Source organism: Simochromis diagramma, unplaced genomic scaffold, assembly GCF_900408965.1.
Source record: "Simochromis diagramma unplaced genomic scaffold, fSimDia1.1 OVJJ01000596.1, whole genome shotgun sequence".
NCBI lineage: Eukaryota > Metazoa > Chordata > Actinopteri > Cichliformes > Cichlidae > Simochromis > Simochromis diagramma.
In genome coordinates, this window is record NW_024387245.1 from 13624850 (window position 1) to 13644471 (window position 19622).

General features: G+C 38.3%; 1 protein-coding gene across 1 annotated transcript in view; it reads right to left on the bottom strand.

Moving 5' to 3' along the window:
- Positions 1-19622, bottom strand: part of LOC120714136 (matrix metalloproteinase-17-like) — a 105423-nt gene that overhangs the window by 18225 nt on the left and 67576 nt on the right. The window contains exon 4 of the mRNA XM_040000196.1: positions 10237-10523. Within this exon, the coding sequence (XP_039856130.1) occupies positions 10237-10523 (287 nt within the window). The remainder of the gene's footprint in view (positions 1-10236; positions 10524-19622) is intronic.

Genomic DNA, 19622 nt, shown 5'->3' on the forward strand with positions numbered 1-19622 from the left:
AGAGGGGAACACTCATTAGCCTTACATGCATATCTGACTTTTTTTGGTCTCATACCTGCTCAAAGTGGACAAGACTGTGTGAGACTATTAAAAACCTGCATTAGTAATGATGCACATTAGAGGTCGGTACAGGAATAAAACATAAAGACGCACTTCTGGAAACTATTCTTAATTTATTTAAGAGAGAACTGACTTCAATTAAAGAAGTAGCTGCACACAAGTATTACTGCTGCTCTTCACCACGGTAGAGAGATTAAGCCACAAGCATGACAAGAAAAGTTACCTAAGAAACACCTTCTCGTTCCTTTCTTTAAACATTTCAAAACTAACCTGCGCTCTTTTTAGGGCAGTAAGAGAAAACAGCGGTGTTATCAATGTGAAACTGTGACATAGCAGAAAACTACTATATTCTTCTCTGCAGTTTAACCATAGCTTGCCTGTATCACCTCCAGCTTTGACTGAGATCACCTAGCTGCTTAAAGATTTTTGTAAAACCCGTATAGCCACTGTTTGCATGTTTATCCCTTTTATGAGTGAACTCTATAGGTTGCAAGTTAAGAGGCGTGACAGACAGCTCCTGTGGCTGTGAGTGCTGTTAGGAATGTGGTGCAGTGAGATAACTATGGTAATACTGCCTGAGCCCCTGGGCTGCCAATCAAATCCTAAGTGTGGAAAGACACCCAAAGAGGCTGCAGGCTATTAAAACACATTTCCCTGGATGTTGAGCTAAGAGGAAACGGCAACGCTTCCAAAAACTCCTTGTTTGGCTCTGCTAAGCAAGACAAAACCTGGTTTTTGAGATTTAGATTCGCAAAAATGTGAGTGCGGGCGAGTCGAGCCAAGCTAGCTTAGAGTTCCTCGGTGACTAGGATCAAATCAGCATTCTGTTAACCTTATGTTGGCCTCGACTTGGGAACGTCTTAGCGCTGTGCTCTGTCAAAAGACAAAGGACAATTGGAGAAGTGCACTTGTGCTTGCTGCACCTGGGATTTCCAGAAGCCAAATGCCAACTCTAATCTACATGAGCACAAGGTGGAGAGAGGGAGTGCGGATAAATGAAAGGATCGAGGGAGAAAACAGGGATTCAGAACAAAGTAGGCACCATGTCATCGCATTTACAACCCATCTGAGGTTGACAGACAAAAAAAATGCTCGTGCCTGCGGACAAAGAGAGATTTACGTGGATGAATAAGACTCATTGAGTTAGACTCCCATGCCTGGAAAAAAAAAAAAAGACAAAAAAGAAAAGAAAGTAAGCACAATAACATCACTGACAACAATTTGTGTAATTCCAGGTTATTATAACACAAAATATTTTTAAAAAAAAGTGCTACTACTTTAATGCACAGTAAATACAATGCAATAAGGTACAATACTCTCTTGGATATGACATGATGAGTCCAGAATGCTGCAAACATGGCCTGCAGCATTTGGTTAAAAGTTTAATAAGAATGGTGTAACATAAGGTAGACGGAAAGAAACAAGAACACAACTAGCCAAGGGCTATCCTTTTCATCTGGCGCCAATCCATGCGCTATTATGACCTTGCATTACCTTGTGCCAATCTGGAATCGGTTTATACAGTGCTTAACAAATTTATTAGATCACCACCCAGCGTAAGGTTTATGTCACAGCTGCTCTAATGTAGTACTGCCAGCTACCAAAATCTTTCTTTATGTTTCTGTAATGGTGAATCCACCGGTATGCATCAGCTCTTTAATCAAAAAAAAAAAAATTATTGTTGCTATCTATGTTTTTCTTTTCTAATTTACTGTAAGAAAAAAATAGTTTCAGTGGTACTTTTAGTTTTAAGCAAGTGTTTTAGAGGTTTTCTTTAACAGGGTGGTCACTGTATATATTTTTGAATACAAATGTTTAAATTACACATTTGTGTTTAAACTTGGTTCATGTGGTAAATTAACGAAGGGTGATGATTCAGAAGCTCCTGAGGCCTTTTTCTCTATCAATGATTTTTATAACTGATTTCTTAAACTAAACAAATGATGAACTACATGCTTTTTCAAACTTGTAACACTCAGAAACAAAACGTCTGTCTGTAAAAGCAGTTTATTACAACCTGTAATTGCAACACCATAAAAACAGTCTGTTTAAGGAAACACAAGGCAGTGCCCACAGTTGCAAGAACTTGGGCTTTCTCACAAAAGACTATTGTTTGTTTCCTTATCCACACTCGAAATTACACCATTTAATGTAATAAGTCTATTAATATAATCTTGACTATGAAGGCAACTCTGGCGATTTCCTAACCTAACAAACCTCCTTGCAAATCACCAAACGCAGCTTAAAAATAATTATAAAGTATTCACTGGCGTGGTGCTGAGGGACGGGCAATTAAAGATGGTTTAAGGTGAAGGACTTCCTAACATCAAGGCATTCCTATTGTAAATGTTGGAATCTATGCAGAAGTACTTGTGTAGTGGATTGGAGTTTTTATACTTCATCCAAAGTTATCTGGTAACATTCAACCCACATATTTTGCTTCTGCATCTTTCCCCAACGGACTTTCTATACATATATCTAGAACACTGGAAAGTATACTAAAGGCCTAATTTTCTGCAGTACTCCAGTGCAACCTCTCGTTGCTAAAACCCAAATAGAAAGCTGATCAAACTTGACATCAATAAATAAACTTTTCTTTTTAGAACTCTGTGAAAAAGTGTCCAGAGAAGCAAACTCACATTTTTAAGTATTAATCAAAGTTTCGTGAACCCCGCTGAGCTTCCAAAGAAGGAAAACTAGACAGAAGTAAGATTCTTGTACTGTAATTTAAAAAGCATGCCCAACTTTTCATTTGGAAATCAAAATCTGTTCCGAGTGAGACGTGTGACAAAAATAAACATGTAATGGTGACACGGTTTCGAAATGACCTCAATTATATCTTTGGATTACTCCAATTTCGTGCTACTAGCCTCCAAAGATAATCAGTGTAATAATAATAATATTGCTCTCAATGTATCGGGTCAGGCTCTATTAATAAATGTAACTCTGCCTATCCCATAATCAGCATTTGGAGACAATACTTCTTCTGAGCTGCAAAGTGTATGCAAAGAGCTATTATATGATGTCAAAATTAATTGAGAGAAATGGAGATCTGCATCAGCTCCTTTGTGAATATTTAGTGAGCTAAATTAGGCAAGCTGGCAGCTGCGCAAAAATGATCCTTTATATTAAGCAGGCCGAAGAGCTGCTATACAAAACTGTTTAATCAATACATTTTCAGATTGTAACAAAACGCAGAAGCAGAAACGTCTGGCTCGCAGACATGAGTGACTAAACACAGAGTAGAAGAACCGGAACAACATGCTGGTACCTTAAATATTCTTTTAAGGTAGTAAAATAATGACAGATTTTGAAATGAATTCCATCCATCCATCCGTTTTCTTCTGCTTATCCAATTCAGGGTTGCATGTGGGCTGGAGCCTATTCCAGCTGTCTTAGGGCGAAATGATTGGTGGCAAAAAGGGATCACCCGCTACTCTTTGGACCAGGTTATAAACAGGTTATAGAGGTAATGCAAGTTAAGAGGGTTGCAGCGAAATTTCATATACGATGTAAATATACACTGAGAATTTTGAATTATATGTGGAAATATAAAAAGTAGGTAAACGTTCACAAAAAGTGATATGAGATTTAAAACTCAGATGGAGGTCAAGATTCTCAGAGGTGGTCTATTAAGAGGAAAATGTAGTGACTGGCCTTCTTAGTAAATGAGCTGTGGCCGATTACCACAATGTCAGGTTTGCCAGGATTGAGATGGTGGAAAGTTAAACAAATCCACTTTGTAAAAAAACCCAAATGCAAAAAAAAGAAGCCAAACAGTCATGAGAGAGAAGTAAAGCTTCTCACATAGCAGTGGAAAGAAAGTTAAGCAGATGGCCTGATATCACTTCAAATTAAAACTGAAAAGGTCCAATGATTGACCTTTAAAGGTATCCCACCTGGGAGAGAGATGAAGCAGAAGAAGGTATCGAATCATTATCATGAATACTAAAATGTCTGTCAGTGAAATATGATAAAACTGAGTGAAGTAGCAGAAATGCCAGGTCCAGTTAAACTTTCTCTAGGCTTAGAATCGCACGATCAGTGGTGTCAAAATCAGAAGTTAGAAATGTGCTTGAAGGGGGAGGGAAAGACTTAAATAATCATGTATGCACCCAGAGGAAACTGACTGATTAATTGATAAGCCAGCGAATGCAGAGGAAATAACAGGAAGGAGACCTATTTAACAAAGAAGTATTTAACAAATCTTGTTGAAATTGTGTCCTTGGGGAAAGATGATGGGTGCACTTAAGTAATTATATCTTTGAGATCTCGTGGGAATTGGATTAAACTCAGACAACAGGACAAGGCAGGTAACTCATTCAGAGGGATGAGCTCCAAGGTGGGAATCTGCAATAAGATCTTGCCAACAGCAAAACTGAGAAAGTTGTCCCAGGCATCGTAAAGCATGACTAGCACAAGGATTCAGGACCAGCTTAATAATACACTACAGTATATTCTGATGAAGAGAAAGGCTAAAGCCACGGTTAAGCGAAAAATACAAATTTTCTCTTGAGAAAAGGACGTTTTGTCAACTGTTCCTCGTGGTCCAGTATAAAAACAAATTCAATGCTCAAAATGTAAAACTCCAAGTGCATAAGATGACAGAATATTTTTTAATGTTAATGGCTCACATTCCTACTGTTCCTTATCACCCGACTCTGTAGTCCTCTGTAGCTTATCTATGTTTTTATTTTACATTTTACCTACAATCTGTTTGACTGTAATGGATCAGACTCTGTTAGTCAGTCTAACTTTGCCCTTCCAGAAAACATGGATTTAATTATTTTCTAGGCACTTAAACAACTTAGCAAAGAACTTATTTTAAATTGTATTTTTTAGACACATTGTTATTAGCAGACTGCTGCCAAAACAAAATATGTTCCCATTTCTTTAGCAGATTCCATGAAAAATGGTAAAGATTACATTAAAGGCAATTTTGCAGACATAAAATAGTATTTTTGCATCAACAAGGGGATTCCCGAAGCGCTATTATCCAAAAACTTAGCATATCCTGGCACGGTGTGCTTTGGCTTCTTAAAGATTTTGAGGAAATTGGACTAGTGGGGGACAAAAGAAAAACTGCAGGCCTAAAAACCAAAAACCTACAGCAGATGAACACTACCTCAAAGTCCTGTCCTTAAGAAATCTTCCAAAGATCTGAGCATAAGAGAGACATCGGGCCCTTCAGTTTATCTTCAGAAAAGAAATGGTCTCAAAGGTAGGGGTGCTGCCAAGAAGCCATTATTAAGGAACCAGGGAGGGAGGGCTAAGGTGTGCCACATTACACAAAGAACAGGACTAAAAATGAGTGGCAACAGGTTTGGCAACAGATAAAAATTTTGACAAAAAGACTTTAGCACAGTCTTGTACAGTCTGTGTTACGATGTCAACATTAACTTAATAATAACTAATTAATTAATGACTTTGACCCGTCCTATGCGTGGCTCATTTGGGACAAAGAAGGGAGATCCACACAGAAACAACTTTACCAGGGTGCAAACTGACAGAAATGCACCAGCCTTCTGCGAAGAGGGAGACCGGCATCTTGGAAAGAGACCACCTTATACAGGCATCAAAACAGGTGAAGTCTCTTCTTTAATGGATAGCAGGAGGAGGTGTTAATGAGGACCTGAACAAGAAGAAACATCAAGGCTGTATAATCCATAACCAACACCCACCCCCCCTACAAACAGGGTCTTTGGAACATGATACTCGTGAAAGTACGTCAGCCATTACATTATCTCAATGTAATGTTACATTGGCTTACAGCTAATATAAATGGCCGAAGGAACGACAACCAAGCTACCAGTTGCTGTTTCATATGCTGTTAATGGGTGATGATCTGTATGAACAGTTACTGGCAGTGATGATCTAACACACACTTCGATGCCCAAATAAGTGCCACTGTTTCCTTCTCGACCACTGAATAGTTAAGCTGCTGCTGGCTGAATCAGCGTGAAAAGAAGCAGATGCCAAGGCCGAGGCGTCACTCTCCTTAAATCAGCTTTATTTTACAATTGTTTTAGCTTCTTGACAGTAACTACCCAGCACCACACAGTAAACAGGCTCAAAGTTAACAACCACCTGTTGAACATAGTGGAGCATTTAGCAGTTAATGAGACAGACATTTCCCCGAGGATGCAGGAAGAGAGAATATTGGGTTTATTGTTGTCAGCAGAGTATATGATAATGTTGCTGTTTTTTTGTCTGACAGAAGAGCAAACAGGCCAGCTGTTACCTAAAATGTTCATAGTGATATTTCATCAATGTGTTTAACAGTTAATTTAGGTTTAAGAGAAAGTAAAAAAAAAAAACCCAAAGCATAACTCAGACTGAGAAGTCAAAGCGTCGGCGTATTCAGCACGTCACTTATTACCTATAAAATGGATTTTTATTGCTGTAAAATGAGCTGAGTGTCAGACTTTAGATTACTAAAGTTTTGCAGTTAATTTAAAATGCAACAGAAAGAACAAGCACATTTGAAATTCAATAATTTCTAATCATCTTGGTCTAGAAGTGCTAAAGTGCTTTAAGGAATTTAAGTAGACAGTAAAAAAAATAAAAGCAGCATTTACACAAACCTGAATTCTGAGCTAACTTCATTAAAACACTGTAAGCTGCAGCGAACGGGATTTTCTTTGGCACTGGTTGGCCATAAGACACTTTCCCCCCTTTATGGAGTACAGGCGAAGAAGAAGAGGCAGATGCCTGATTACCAAATGAAAGAGTCTGATGTGATTTTTTTTTGATGTACATTTCACCCTTCATCACAGGCAGTGAAACACTAGCCTTGAAGGCTGGAACATCTAACAAGGTAAGATGATTCACTGCCAGCATCTTTTCTCTCTTGCTCACAGTAAGAATCTGTGTTTTTAACACTAGTGCGGTCTTCCATCAGGCCGTCACCACCGCTGAGCAATTCGTAGCTGGAAGCACGAGTCTTTGCACAGAGAATTTTATTTGCTTAAATTACCTCTTCTAAGTCAGCGTTTGTCTGTGTAAGACAATTGTGTGGCTTGGAGAGATCAATAGAGGTCATGAAGACAAGAGCGCTCCTCTGATCCCTCTTTTCTTTAGCAACCTGCTCTCGTTAATCACGACCACATTGACCCAGACGATGCTCTGAACTCCTGGAGCATCACGTCATCATGCCGTGACACTGATGCAGGCTGTTGGGAGATGTAATTGAAGCAAATTGAGTTGCGGTAACATATGTTTCCTAGTTTTAGGGCAAAAGCAAACAGAGAAATTGAACTATCACCCTGCCTGCAGACTTGGGTTTTTGTCTAAATTAGGTAGTCAATATACTTTTATTTGACAAGGAAATTGCATTATATAACAATCACAATGGATTGTTTCAAGGAGCTATCGCACCAATACCACATCTTCAGGTGTTTCTTTTTTCAAAAGAAAGGTTTAGTATTTTGGGAAATACGATTCTGTGAGCATTATCATCTCATCTAAGGCAAGAAGACAAATAATACTCTCAAAATGTCAGACATTAGAGTTTAAAAATAAACCACATTCAAAATGCATATAAGTGTTATTGACTGTGCATGCATAAATTGGATTTAGATTCTTTTTTTTTAGCCATTTTTAGTTCAAATTTAGCTATGCTTCTTATTTTGCAAGCACATCCTGTAGTTGACTAATAAATATAAATAGTTTACAAAAAGTAAAAGTAGAAGGTATTGCCTTTCCTTATGAAATGGAGTGGAATAGAAACCCCTCAGTAGAAGTTAAAGACTATAAAAATGCACTTCCACGCAAAAGAGCATGCCCACAACCCTAGAAATCTCATCTCTGTTTCATTGCGTCGCAATTACTCTTTCATCGATTGTCATTGGTGCAGCTGTCAGCTGACATCACAAATTATAGTGGTGCTTTGTGGTCTGGTGGAGACATTTATTTCAGCTTCTGATCGGCACAAATCAAAAGGAAACATTTTGCTGTCGGCTAAAATACTTTAATCACCCTAAATATGGTGCTATTTCCCTCTGGTCTTTTAAATTTAAAGACTCAATTCTTGTAAAAAAAAAAAAAAAAAGCCCCATGGCATAGTAAAATTAGATCAATAAATGTCAACAGTGAACAATAAACGGCTTGGGCTAATTGCTGAAAAAAAACTGATTTCCTCGGTTTGGGTAGGACATTGGAGTGGATTCTTTGTTTGTGGCGGTTGGAAGAGATGAAAGAAGGTCTTTTATGCTTCCTAACAAGCTTGTGAAAACAGTCAATGCTGCTGTAGTCACCACACTGAAGCCACAGCATGTTATATTCTTAGTTCGAACAGATAAAATATTGATAATACAATCTGGAACATGAATAAAAGGTAGGAGGCGCAGCAAGTACAATCAGCAATCTTGTTTTGAATACAAAAACCTTGGTGAGTATGGAAGTTCAAAACTGTTCTCAAGCACTTTTCATTTTGTTAAAGTTTTGTTGACGCAGACCGTTTCAGGCTCTTTATTTCATAGTACTCTGGAAGTGTCTCACAGAAACAGTTCATCCTTCAGTTTTTTACGTTCTTTTCATTCAGGCACACTCTTTAAGTAATACAACTCACCGGCCACGTTGTTGGCTTCAAGTGCTCATCAGCGTTTTATTGCAGATATCTAATCAGCCAGTCACATGGTCGAAACTCAGTGCATTTAGTTGTGTAGACATGGTCAAAAGGTTTAAATTAAGTTTCAGAATAGGGTTGAAAGGTGATATAAGAGAGTCTGAACGTAGCACGGTTCTGCTTGTAGGGTTTACAGAGAATGGTTTGAAAAAGGAGAAGATATCCAGTGAGCAGCGTTCCTGTGGGTGAAAATGCCTTGTTGATGCCAGTTGTCAGAGTAGAGTGGTCAGTCTGCTTCGTGCTGTTGGGAAAGCAACAGAAACTAAAATAACTACTCCTTATGACCAAGGTATGCAGAAGAGCATCATGTTAAACACTGAAGCAGGTTGGGTACAGCAGCAGAAGGCCGCACTGGGTGCAACAGCTTGCACGGGCTCACCAAAATGGGACAACAGAAGGTTGGATAAATGTTGCCTGGTCCGACGAGTCTCAAAATCTGCTGTTATCTCTGGGTGGTAGGTTCAGAATTTGGCTTAAACAACATAAAGGCTGATCATGCCTATCCCATATCTCTGAAACTGGTCATGCAACATGTAGCACCTGTATAAAAAAGGCCAAAGCAGACTGTGCTTCCTCAGGAGGCTGAGGTCTTTCAACATCTGCGGGAAGCTCCTGAGGATGTTTTACCAGTCAGTGGTTGCTGGAGTACTGTTCTATGCTGTGGTGTGCTGGGGGAGTAGCACAGCAAAGAAGGACTCATCCAGGCTGGAAAAACTAATCAGAAAGGCTGGCTCTGTGGTCGGCATGAAGCTGGACACTCTGGTGACAGCGGCAGAGAAAAGGACACTAAAGAAACTGCTGGACATTATGGACAATGCTGGGCATCCTCTGCACATGGTCGTGAATAATCAGAGGAGCCTATTCAGTAATAGGTTGCTTCTCCCAAAGTCAAGAACCAACAGACTTAAAAACTCCTTTGTCCCACACGCCATCAAGCTGTTAAACTCCTTGTTGGAGGAGAGAGGGAGGGGAAACAGGGGGACAAAGGAGGGCGGGAACAACTGAGCTTTAGTGCTTTTTTTCACTGTGCAATATTCATAATATTCTTTCTTATATTCGACTGTGCAATAATCACTGTGCAATAGACTCACTCAAATGTGCAATCCACTGGTATTCCTATTTATCCCTATTATATATTCTGTATTTATATTATGTGGTATATTTATGCTTATATCCTTACTCTCATTCCCCTTTATTGTATCTGTAACATGCAACTTCTGTCGGTGCTACTGGAAACAGAATTTCCCGGAGGAACCCACCCGAGGGATTAATAACGTTTCATCTAATCTAACCTAATCTAATTAAGACTGCAGTGTGCCCATCTTCTGATGGCTACTTCCAGTAGGATAAGCCACCGTGTCACAAAGCTCAAATCATCTCAAACTGATTTCTTGAGCATGATACTGAGTTCACTGTAATTAAATGGCCCCCATAGTCACCAGATCTCAATTCAAAAGAACACCTTGGGATGTGATGGAAAGAGCCAACAAACGCAGCCAACAAATCTGCAGCATCTGTGAAAGATGTAGCTAATAAAGCGTGTTCCTTACCTGGTGACCTGAAGGTCCAGGCCTCGTCATCATCAAAGTGTGTATCCCCAGCAGTAAACCTCTCTCCAGGGAAAAAGGCATGTGCCACTGTGCCACCCGGCCCATCAAAGGGGTATCCATCGTTGTGGTCAGCCTTAGTGAAGTCGATTTGAATATCTGCATCACTGCCAGCTACTTCATGAAAGTTAAGGGGCGCAATATCACTCCAGACCTTCAGGGCGTAGTACATGAGGGCTCGAACAGTGTCCCTGCCCAGTAAAGCCGAATCCTTAGGAAAGGTCCTGACTCTGTGAGAGAAAACAGAGATCACATATATGCTGAGAAAGAATGTGAAATAGATGGATCGATCTATCCACAGTATAGATCGAGTTCATTTCAAATGCCACCAAACCTTTCAAGACTTTTTTTTTTAGATTCCTTTTCTTTCGTCTTTTTCTTTTCTTTTTTTTTTTTTTTTTACACATCATGAAGACGTTTTACAGAAATATCATTTATATCTGTCAAATACTGAAAAGTAATATAGTTTTTATGAACTATGTTAATCAGACTAATCAAAATCTCCTTTTTGATCTTTCATGATTTACAGCAACATTTCATTACTTTTTCACTGTGGAGTCGCTGCTCTTTATAGTACCGTATAAGAAGTGCTGCATTACAAATACTCAGTTTCTCTGCCAAGATAGGCGACTCTTTTAATCAGACTTCTGGTACAGCTTTAATGTTATTGATTAGAACATTTTTCTGGGAAAGTGAACTCTCTTCTTTGAAAGAAGAACATTTTATTCTTGTTTTTATGAAAGTATAGTACACTAAATCTAACTCGTGTGAGTGCCAAATGAAGCACTCTGCACTCTTTTTTTCCATCTTAAATTTAAGTTAATCCATATTTCATTTATTTATATACTTCAAAGGATATCGCACATTAATTTACATCAATAAAATGAATGTATCAAATTCTGATGAAAGGATTTGGTCCTTGGCCTTTCCTGCTTCACAGAATAACAGCAGTGAAATCTCACTACATTTATTCCAGTATAGTGTTTTTTTAGCTATACTTTGGCTGCTTTCTCAGCTGATACCAACAAACATAAAGAAGCATCATGTATTAACATAACATTTTTTTTTCTTTTTTTATTACAAGAAGAAGAAAAGATATGAGATGCTTCAACATTTTGAAAGAATAAACAGCCTCATGTGTGGGGTCTATATACAGGTAAGGTATAAAGTTTCATGTTACGGTTGTGCTTAACAATTCTACGAATGGAAAAACAGATAAATGAACAACAAAGTTATTTTTTTTTTTGCTGCAGTGATTTTCAAACTTGTTTTTTTAATGCCAGCCTTCCTCTTTTTCATTGTACTTTTGTTTTTCTGAGTTTTTTGCTAATATTCCCAGCAAAACAAAGTCATTCCTGAGGCTCCATTAATATTTCTGGCAGTGCTTTTCCATTGGGTTAAACATTATTAACTCAAACATTAATGAGAATTTAGGGGCGAGTGCTTTTGCACTGGTTTAAATTAGCATATTTCTAACATAAAGTAGGCAAAATTATCCCCATCTATATTTCTCTATAGCAAGCAAACTATAAGCTAGTATTCAGTGCTTAACATGAATGCCGGATGGATGTACCATTTCTACACACTATGGTTTGAAAGGTCTGTAGCTACCTTTACTCTCAGGAAAACAACTATGCCCTGTGACCCAGCAAGTACACTTTCAAAATGAATCAATATAGGAAACATATCCAACAAAGTTTGAAACTGTGACCTCATGAGAGCTTATTTTCACCCATCTTTAAAGCCTTTGCTCTCCTCAGGACCTGCTAAGTGTTTTCTGATAACTTGAGTCACAAAACCTTTCAAGCTACATTCAGTCCTTTCATCCCCACATGAGCTGGAGAAGCAGCTGTTCAGACGATTCAGATCATAGCTCACGGTCACTGGACCTTTACAGTCAGGCAACCTCCCGAACACCTGCCAGAGGAGATCACAGCAATCAGAGCAGCGAGGTCTCTCTAATCCTTTAAATCACTTCTCAAGACACATGTGCAGGTTCTGTTTCAGTTTTGTTTTCATTTATCACGCTTACCTTTTATCCAGTCTTTATTGGGACTGGTATTTTTTGTTTTGTACTATGATGGACAAGACAGTTTTAGTTCAATAAAACTTTATTTTGTAGCTGGCAACTCTACTGTTGAGTTTACACTCTGCTCTGATAGTGTTGTGTTTGGCCAAGGCTGTTTTCAGCAGCTGTTTTCAGCAAAGAAAGCTCTAAAAACCCACTACATAAACAGTAGCACTGAGATATTACAAACAGAGACTTCTTCTCAATAGCTGGTGGAGGACAAAACAGAGCTAAAAGTTGAGTATGTGGCTAGGAAGTGTAATAAACATGCCTCCTAATTAAGCACAATTTCAACCAAAAAATAGCTGTATAAGTAACAAATGATTTCCTCATGAGGTTCTCAATCTTACAGTCATGACAGCTGCAGTATACACAGTACAAATCCACTACAGTCCTCTATAATTAGTTCTTTAACTTCTGGGAGCAGCGTGAAAAATAGCAGTCGTGCTGGTTAAGAGATGCACATGGAGACTAATCTGAAGGGGACAGCTGCCAAATTTAAGTAAAGTAAGGGAAGGGACAGTTAGGCTAAGCTAAGGTATGGTAGGTTTTTTTGCATTTTAAAGTAAGCTTTCAGTACCCTGAGGTCTAAGTCATCACTGATGATGACCTCACTCCTAGCCCCCAAAACCTAACCCTATGTTTTGGAGACAAGGAAAAACTGACCTTTATGGAAAAAAAATTGATGCCTCTGCAAATCTCAAAACTATGTCTGAACATTTTGATTTCTAAAACAGTTTTAAATGCATAACTTGCAAATAAACAACACACAGTTTTGGCCCTGCGACAGGCTGGTGAATTGTCCAGGGTGTACAAAACCTCTCGCCCTGTGGTGGCTGGGATCGGCTGGCTTACATGTTGTAGCGATTCACAGCGACCAGCCGCGGAGAAGAAAGAAGTTATAAAACAGCTGAAATGAATACGAGTGATAAAAAACAATGAAAAGTGCCCAATGCAGGCAAGTCTGCGCTTCTCAAGCTGTTTAAAAAAAAAATCTTATGTCTATTCGCTCTTTCCCTTTTCGCAGTGAACTCCGTAACTCTTTCCACCTTTCAACATTAGTATTTGACCTTGGTCCTCGGAGAACTGCACACAAGCACGTTTGCGTAGGCTGCATACAGTACCCATCCGCACAGCATCTGCGTAGGCAAATGCCTACGCAAATGGACACAACTGCAGTACTATAAAATAGGCTTTAAGTCTCAGAGGGTTAATAGCACTGAATCTCTTTAATGATTTTTCTTTATACCCTTGTATAAACTAGACGGGCGCTCTGAAAGTGCATCCTCAGTCAACACTAATGTCTTGTCATTTAAAAAAAAAGTGATCCTGATTCATTTTCTCCCTGTTTCACATTCCCACCACGTTTCACGATATCCGGTTTTGTAGTGTTTTTGTGTGATCCTAATACTACACCCACAAAACATATGAAAACATATATTCACCTTGGTTTGTAACTTGGCAGGGGAAAAAATATCCAGTGGAGTAATAATGAATATGGAGCATGTTTATCCCTTAAGTCTAAAACAGAAACTATCACCTATAACATCACACCTCTCTGATGAAATCCCTTCGAGGACTTGACAGCTAACATTAATAGTTTCAGCCCATATCAAGAGATATTTACTCCTGATCCTCACTGCAGCGAAAACTTGAGCTGCCTGTTCTGCTGTTATCACAATGCCTTTAACACATCCAGTGATGCGAATGGGTTCATTAATTAGCAAATATGTCTATATCAACATGTTGTCGCAAAACACATGGTCGGCATTAACAATGTTTAAAGCAATAAGGAAATAGCAGCTTGAAAATGGGATTTTTCTTATTAATATGCAAATGTATGCAGCAAAGTCACCTCAAAATCTAATCGGATCATCTATTCTGTGGGGAAACTTGCAGTGTACAGTAGTGCAGAATTTTTCTTGCCTTGATTTATTTGGGAAAATGTGGCTGTGCAGTCCATTTGTTCATGCTGTCTGAGCATCTGAGCCTCACTGCTAACCACAGTTAGCCAAGGTCACTGCAAATGCCTCAGCCTCCACAGACAATTCACCTGCTTATTAGACCTAATTCAAACAGACGAGGGTGGGTGATTGTGTATGTCTGCGCGTTTGGGTGGATGTTTGTGAGAATGAAAGATGGGGAAGCGCGACGGTGTGTAAGTGTCCAAATATCCAAATGTGTGCGTAGCATCGAGCTGTAAGTGAGTGAGTGTGTGTGTATGGGTCTGTGTATATGTGCTAATTGCAGGTAAGTCCACCAAGGTCAGAGCATTCCTGCCCAGCATCTCAGATGAACTGAGGAGTCTCTGGGTGATGCTTGTGTTTACATACAGTATGGTGCAAAGGGGCACAAAAATGAGGCGGTTGTCATTTCTCTGTAGTGCTTCCCTTAAATATGATCTTTACAGATCATGGCACGGATCTGACAGCATCTCAAACGTGCACCTTGATTTTAACAGCCTTATCGATTATATTTCAGTAAAGCAAATAACTTTACTCAGACGTGATGTTTATTAAACACCTTGGCCTCAATAAATCCACGTCAGTGTAGGGGCTTTATGATACAGTTACAACACACCCAAGCTTAACTTTACTTTTTGGAAAATTTACCTCAAAGAGATTCACAGATTTTCCACCCAGGTAAAGTCATATCGGGTTAATGTATCACTCATTTCATTTAAATCAGAAGTGATTGGGTAGTTTGCTCAGTAGCTGTGTAAACTGACTGAGGATGTTTAGATTAACATTTGAGGGTAACTATTTTCCTTTTACAGTAGTATGCAAAAGTCTTGAGCCACCCCTCATTTCTTTATATTTTGCTAGGGAAATGGGAAATATATGCAATGGTTTATTGACACATTTGCAGTATAGGTCTTGTAATTTTTTTAAGTAGTCTTCAGGAATACTTCTCCAGGCCTTCTTTGTTCTCTGCCAGGATGATCCTACACTGCTTCAGTTGTTCTGTTGTGGGGAGCTGGGGAGGCCAGTCTTTGACTGATAGAGCTCCATGATGTGTTTTTCTATCCAGGTATGCTTTTCCTGCAATGATTTCCTGCAAGTTTGGGATCAATACCAATCAGATGCTTTCCAAATGGTACTGGATGGTGAATCAAAATCAGATGATACTTTTCTGTGTTCATAATTCCATCAATTTTGACAAAATCCCCAACACCACAGGTTGAAATACAACCCTAAACACTGACAGTGCATCAGTCTTTTTATTTTATTTATTTATTCTTTTTACAAATATCTGCAGACCTTGCTCCTGACCTCCTCTGTACATACTGACAATGATGGAAAAAAAAAATCAAACTGGGATTTCTCTGTTGCCACTGATTTTCAGTCCAAGTCCTCTGTAATTTAGCATACCCAAGTGTTTTCTCCATGTTTCCCTTTCTTAAGAATGGCTTCTTGAGAGACACCAATCTGCTGTAGATGGATGAAATGATACACCAGATGCATCTCTCAGTTCCTGTGTCAGGTCTTTGCTGGATTTTGTCCTGTTTCTTAAGGATATGACTTTCAGCTACTGTTCATCTGCTACGAATTCTTTTGTCCTCCAGTTGTCTTAATATTTTTTACAGACACACTGCACACCGTGCTGAAATATGCAGACTAACATATCTTTGGGAATCACCTTGCTGGTGAAAAAATACTATTTTATGCCTGTTAAACCATCTTTGACACTTTTCATAGATTCAACTAAAAAACAAAAGGATCAACTCGTGTGTTTTTGAAACTGATAGTGACAGTACCGTAGACAAAGGTTAAGAGCCTGGGCACTATAGGGACCTTAGAAATGTGTAATGTATACACTTTTTAAAAGTATTTAATATATCTTCATACAAATTAAACACACATGCATGTCTCCAACACCAGATAAGCTGGGATAAAAACTCTTCATTCGCCCTCCTTTTTTTCCCTTTTTTTAATTGCAGGGAGGATATTAAATTATAGAATCACACTTTGAGTCTGGCTGTTATTTGTAGCTGTGGGGTCTACAGACTTTTTTTGGCATCATATCTGCTGCCACATGGCCCCAAACACCACCTGAAAGCTATGCCAACACTCATTACTAATTCTGCCGCAGCTGCTCATTAAACCACACTTCAATTCTCACATCCACCTGTAAAGAGATCAGTCTCCCTTAGGGAGGACTTATTATCATCACTTTCCAATCCCTGCAGTGCTAAGATTAATGGCACCATCTGAGAAAAGAAAAGGTCGTAGCCTGGGTGCAATATATAGTGTTATCTATATTCACATATAACCACGATCCATTCTGCCCGAGTTGTTCAATGTGTAATGTGTTCAAAGCATCAGGTTGGGATTTTAAGGGCAGTAATGGAATCACACGTATCACTGAAGGATTTTTCAGGTCAGCATTGAAAAAATAAGCTTGTGGATGATCAAGATAACGGCCGTGTAATCGTGCCGTAAATGTCTGTTTTCTTGAAATCGTCAGACCGTGACTCACGAGCAGTTACAGAGCGATAAGCGCATGAGCCAGCAGTTTGTAAAAACAAAACAACAAAAAAAAAAGTGCAGATATAAGAGTTTTTGGCAGCAGCGTATAACAGTAGTCATCAGAGGCTCAGCGGCTGAAGGGCTGTTTAGCAGCAACAGAGCTCCTGAGTGTGCATCATCGACTCACAAATAAATACCTGAGAACGGAGTGTACTGTCAGACGTTTACACATCAATCAAACAGAACAGGTTTAGAAAGAACTGCTAACATCAAAGTGCACACTGAGCAGGCAGTGCTGGACAGGCTGTGGATCTTTTGCTGCGGAGCTTAAGTGGCGGGCAGAGGATAGACTAGAAGGGAAAACAAAGAGAGGGGAACGAATGATGGAGAAACGAGTGTAAGCAAGCGAAGAAATCATATATGCAAGTAGCCAAGCTTAGCTTCAGGCATTCAGTCATTAGATTTATAGATGTGATCATGTTTAAATCATAAAAGCACACAGAATATTACTGCTTAAAAAACAGTTTTTCAAACACCAATCCGACACTCAAGTATTCTCACTCGAGATTTAGTTCCCCATCTAAAAAGAACATTTTCAACTTACCAAGTTGTAAGAAAAGGAAAGTCATTAAATATAAATTATATATATATATATATATATATATATATATATATATATATATAAAGCTCAGTTTGTAACACTTTATAGTATGGCCCGCACAAAGGGTGTAATTTCGCTGTAATTAAAAGTAATTTCAATGGATTAGATATAAAATTATAATAATAATTATTTTCATCTACAAATATGTAAATTTGGTAGCTATAATAATAGGAAACAAATAAAAAAGACACACTTTAAGTACTTTTAAGTAGCACATAACTTCATGTATTTTACAGGCAATAAAAAATTATTAAATTTTAAGTAAATTTAAGTAGTTTTTTTAAGTACTGTGCAGTTTCTTGGTAATATTGGGGAAAAACAAACAACATTTCCCTGTCTTAAGTACACTGCATTTTTCCGGGTCTGGGTTGTATTATGGATTGGATTAATCAGACGTTTTTATAGCTATTATCCTATAACTATTATCATTCATATCTATACCTAGCCCAAAAGTATAGCATATTTACCATGTGATTTATGAAAACACTGACTGATTTTCTGCAAAATCATTATGAAATTGTACAAATTGTTTCCTGTGAAATAAACTTAGTTGTTAGCCCCTTACTCTAGCTTACCTACCTGTAAGTATTTGCAAGTAAATTTAATTTCATTGTAATTTCAAAGACAATTTAATTACACCCTGAGTGTAATTCCCCTGTAGTGTCACACTTTTCCCCTGTAAATCAGTAACAAGACTGTTAAGTTCTGCATTAGTGGTAAATGCATTTAGTTGGGCTAATTTAAACCTGCCTAGTAAGACACAAGCAGCTCAAAAGTAGTTTAAGGAGGAAAAACAGCAAATAACTGACAGGTCTTTGCTTGGAGTCAAGCTTGGAGTTTAATATTTTATTTTTGTGCGTTATTATATTCCTTGTATGCTCTGTTCTATATATTGTTCTTCATATTCTAAGCTTATTTTCTATTTTCTTTGGTTGAGTTTCCTTATTGTTTTTTCCCCGACGTTTTTTTCCCGCCCTTCCTTGTCAAGTTTGCGTTCCTGTGTCCCCTGTTTAGTTACTTCCTGCTTCAGTCTTTTACTGGATAATCTTCTGTGCATTGTGTTTGGATTTTCTTCTCCTTGTCTCATTCATTGACTCTCTTCGCCTGTGTCTTCTTTTCGTAATTGCCTCATGCTAATTAACTAATTAACTAACTAATTACCTAATTATCCCTGCTATTAGTATTTGATTTGGGTTACTGCTGCTTGTTGGATCGTCCCAATTTCACTTAAATAAAAGGTTAATTTGGCTTCAGGTCTGCACTCTGGGTCCAAAGCATTCACCAACCATGACAGATATATTATACATACATTAACATCTTTAATTGGCTCCATGTGTATTGCAGTGAGATGAACTTCTCATAATTTAAGATAATGGACATAATGACAAGAAAATGGAAAAGTTACACATTGCAGAGTAATGTGATCACCCTCCTGGATGCCATGTAAATAAAATGGTTGAGGGGATTTGAGATGTTTTCCCATTTTCAAGCTTTACATCTCATCTAGCAAACGGAAAACTTCATTCTTTGAAAAATGCCTGTGAAATAGCATTTCTTCAAAGTCTTTAGCAAATCTAAGTCATAAATATGTAATGAGGAAGGAAATTAGTTTTGCCATTACAAACTCCATTATGCAATATTGTCCCAGAGTAATACTGGACTGAGAAAAAAGGAAGTTCAATTACAATATATTGCCTTTTTTCTATTGAGATTCTGCTTTAACAGTGTTTTAGAGTTTTTAATTGTTTAAGATCCCATCGAGGAACAAGTGACCGGGACAGTGACTCTTTGCTTCATTTATTGGCGATGAACCTAAATGTTCTCGAGTCAACAAAACGGTGACCTTGGTGCTAAACAGAGATGGCAAAAAATATCCGACTGTTTGAATTTGTGATTTTCCAAGTCGGATAATTATAAGCAGCATAATATCACGGCAAAAAAGAAAAAGTTGGCACACAAATCGATACAGAAGCAAGCAGTGATCCGTGCATTTTTTACATTAAGCTAAATACCTGGATGAAAAATGCCTGTGGTAACTCAAATGCCTGAGGCAGTTGTTCTATATAGAATATTATATCAATTTACTGTGTAGCTTTATTGATAAACCATGCAATATGGAAGCCTCTTTAGA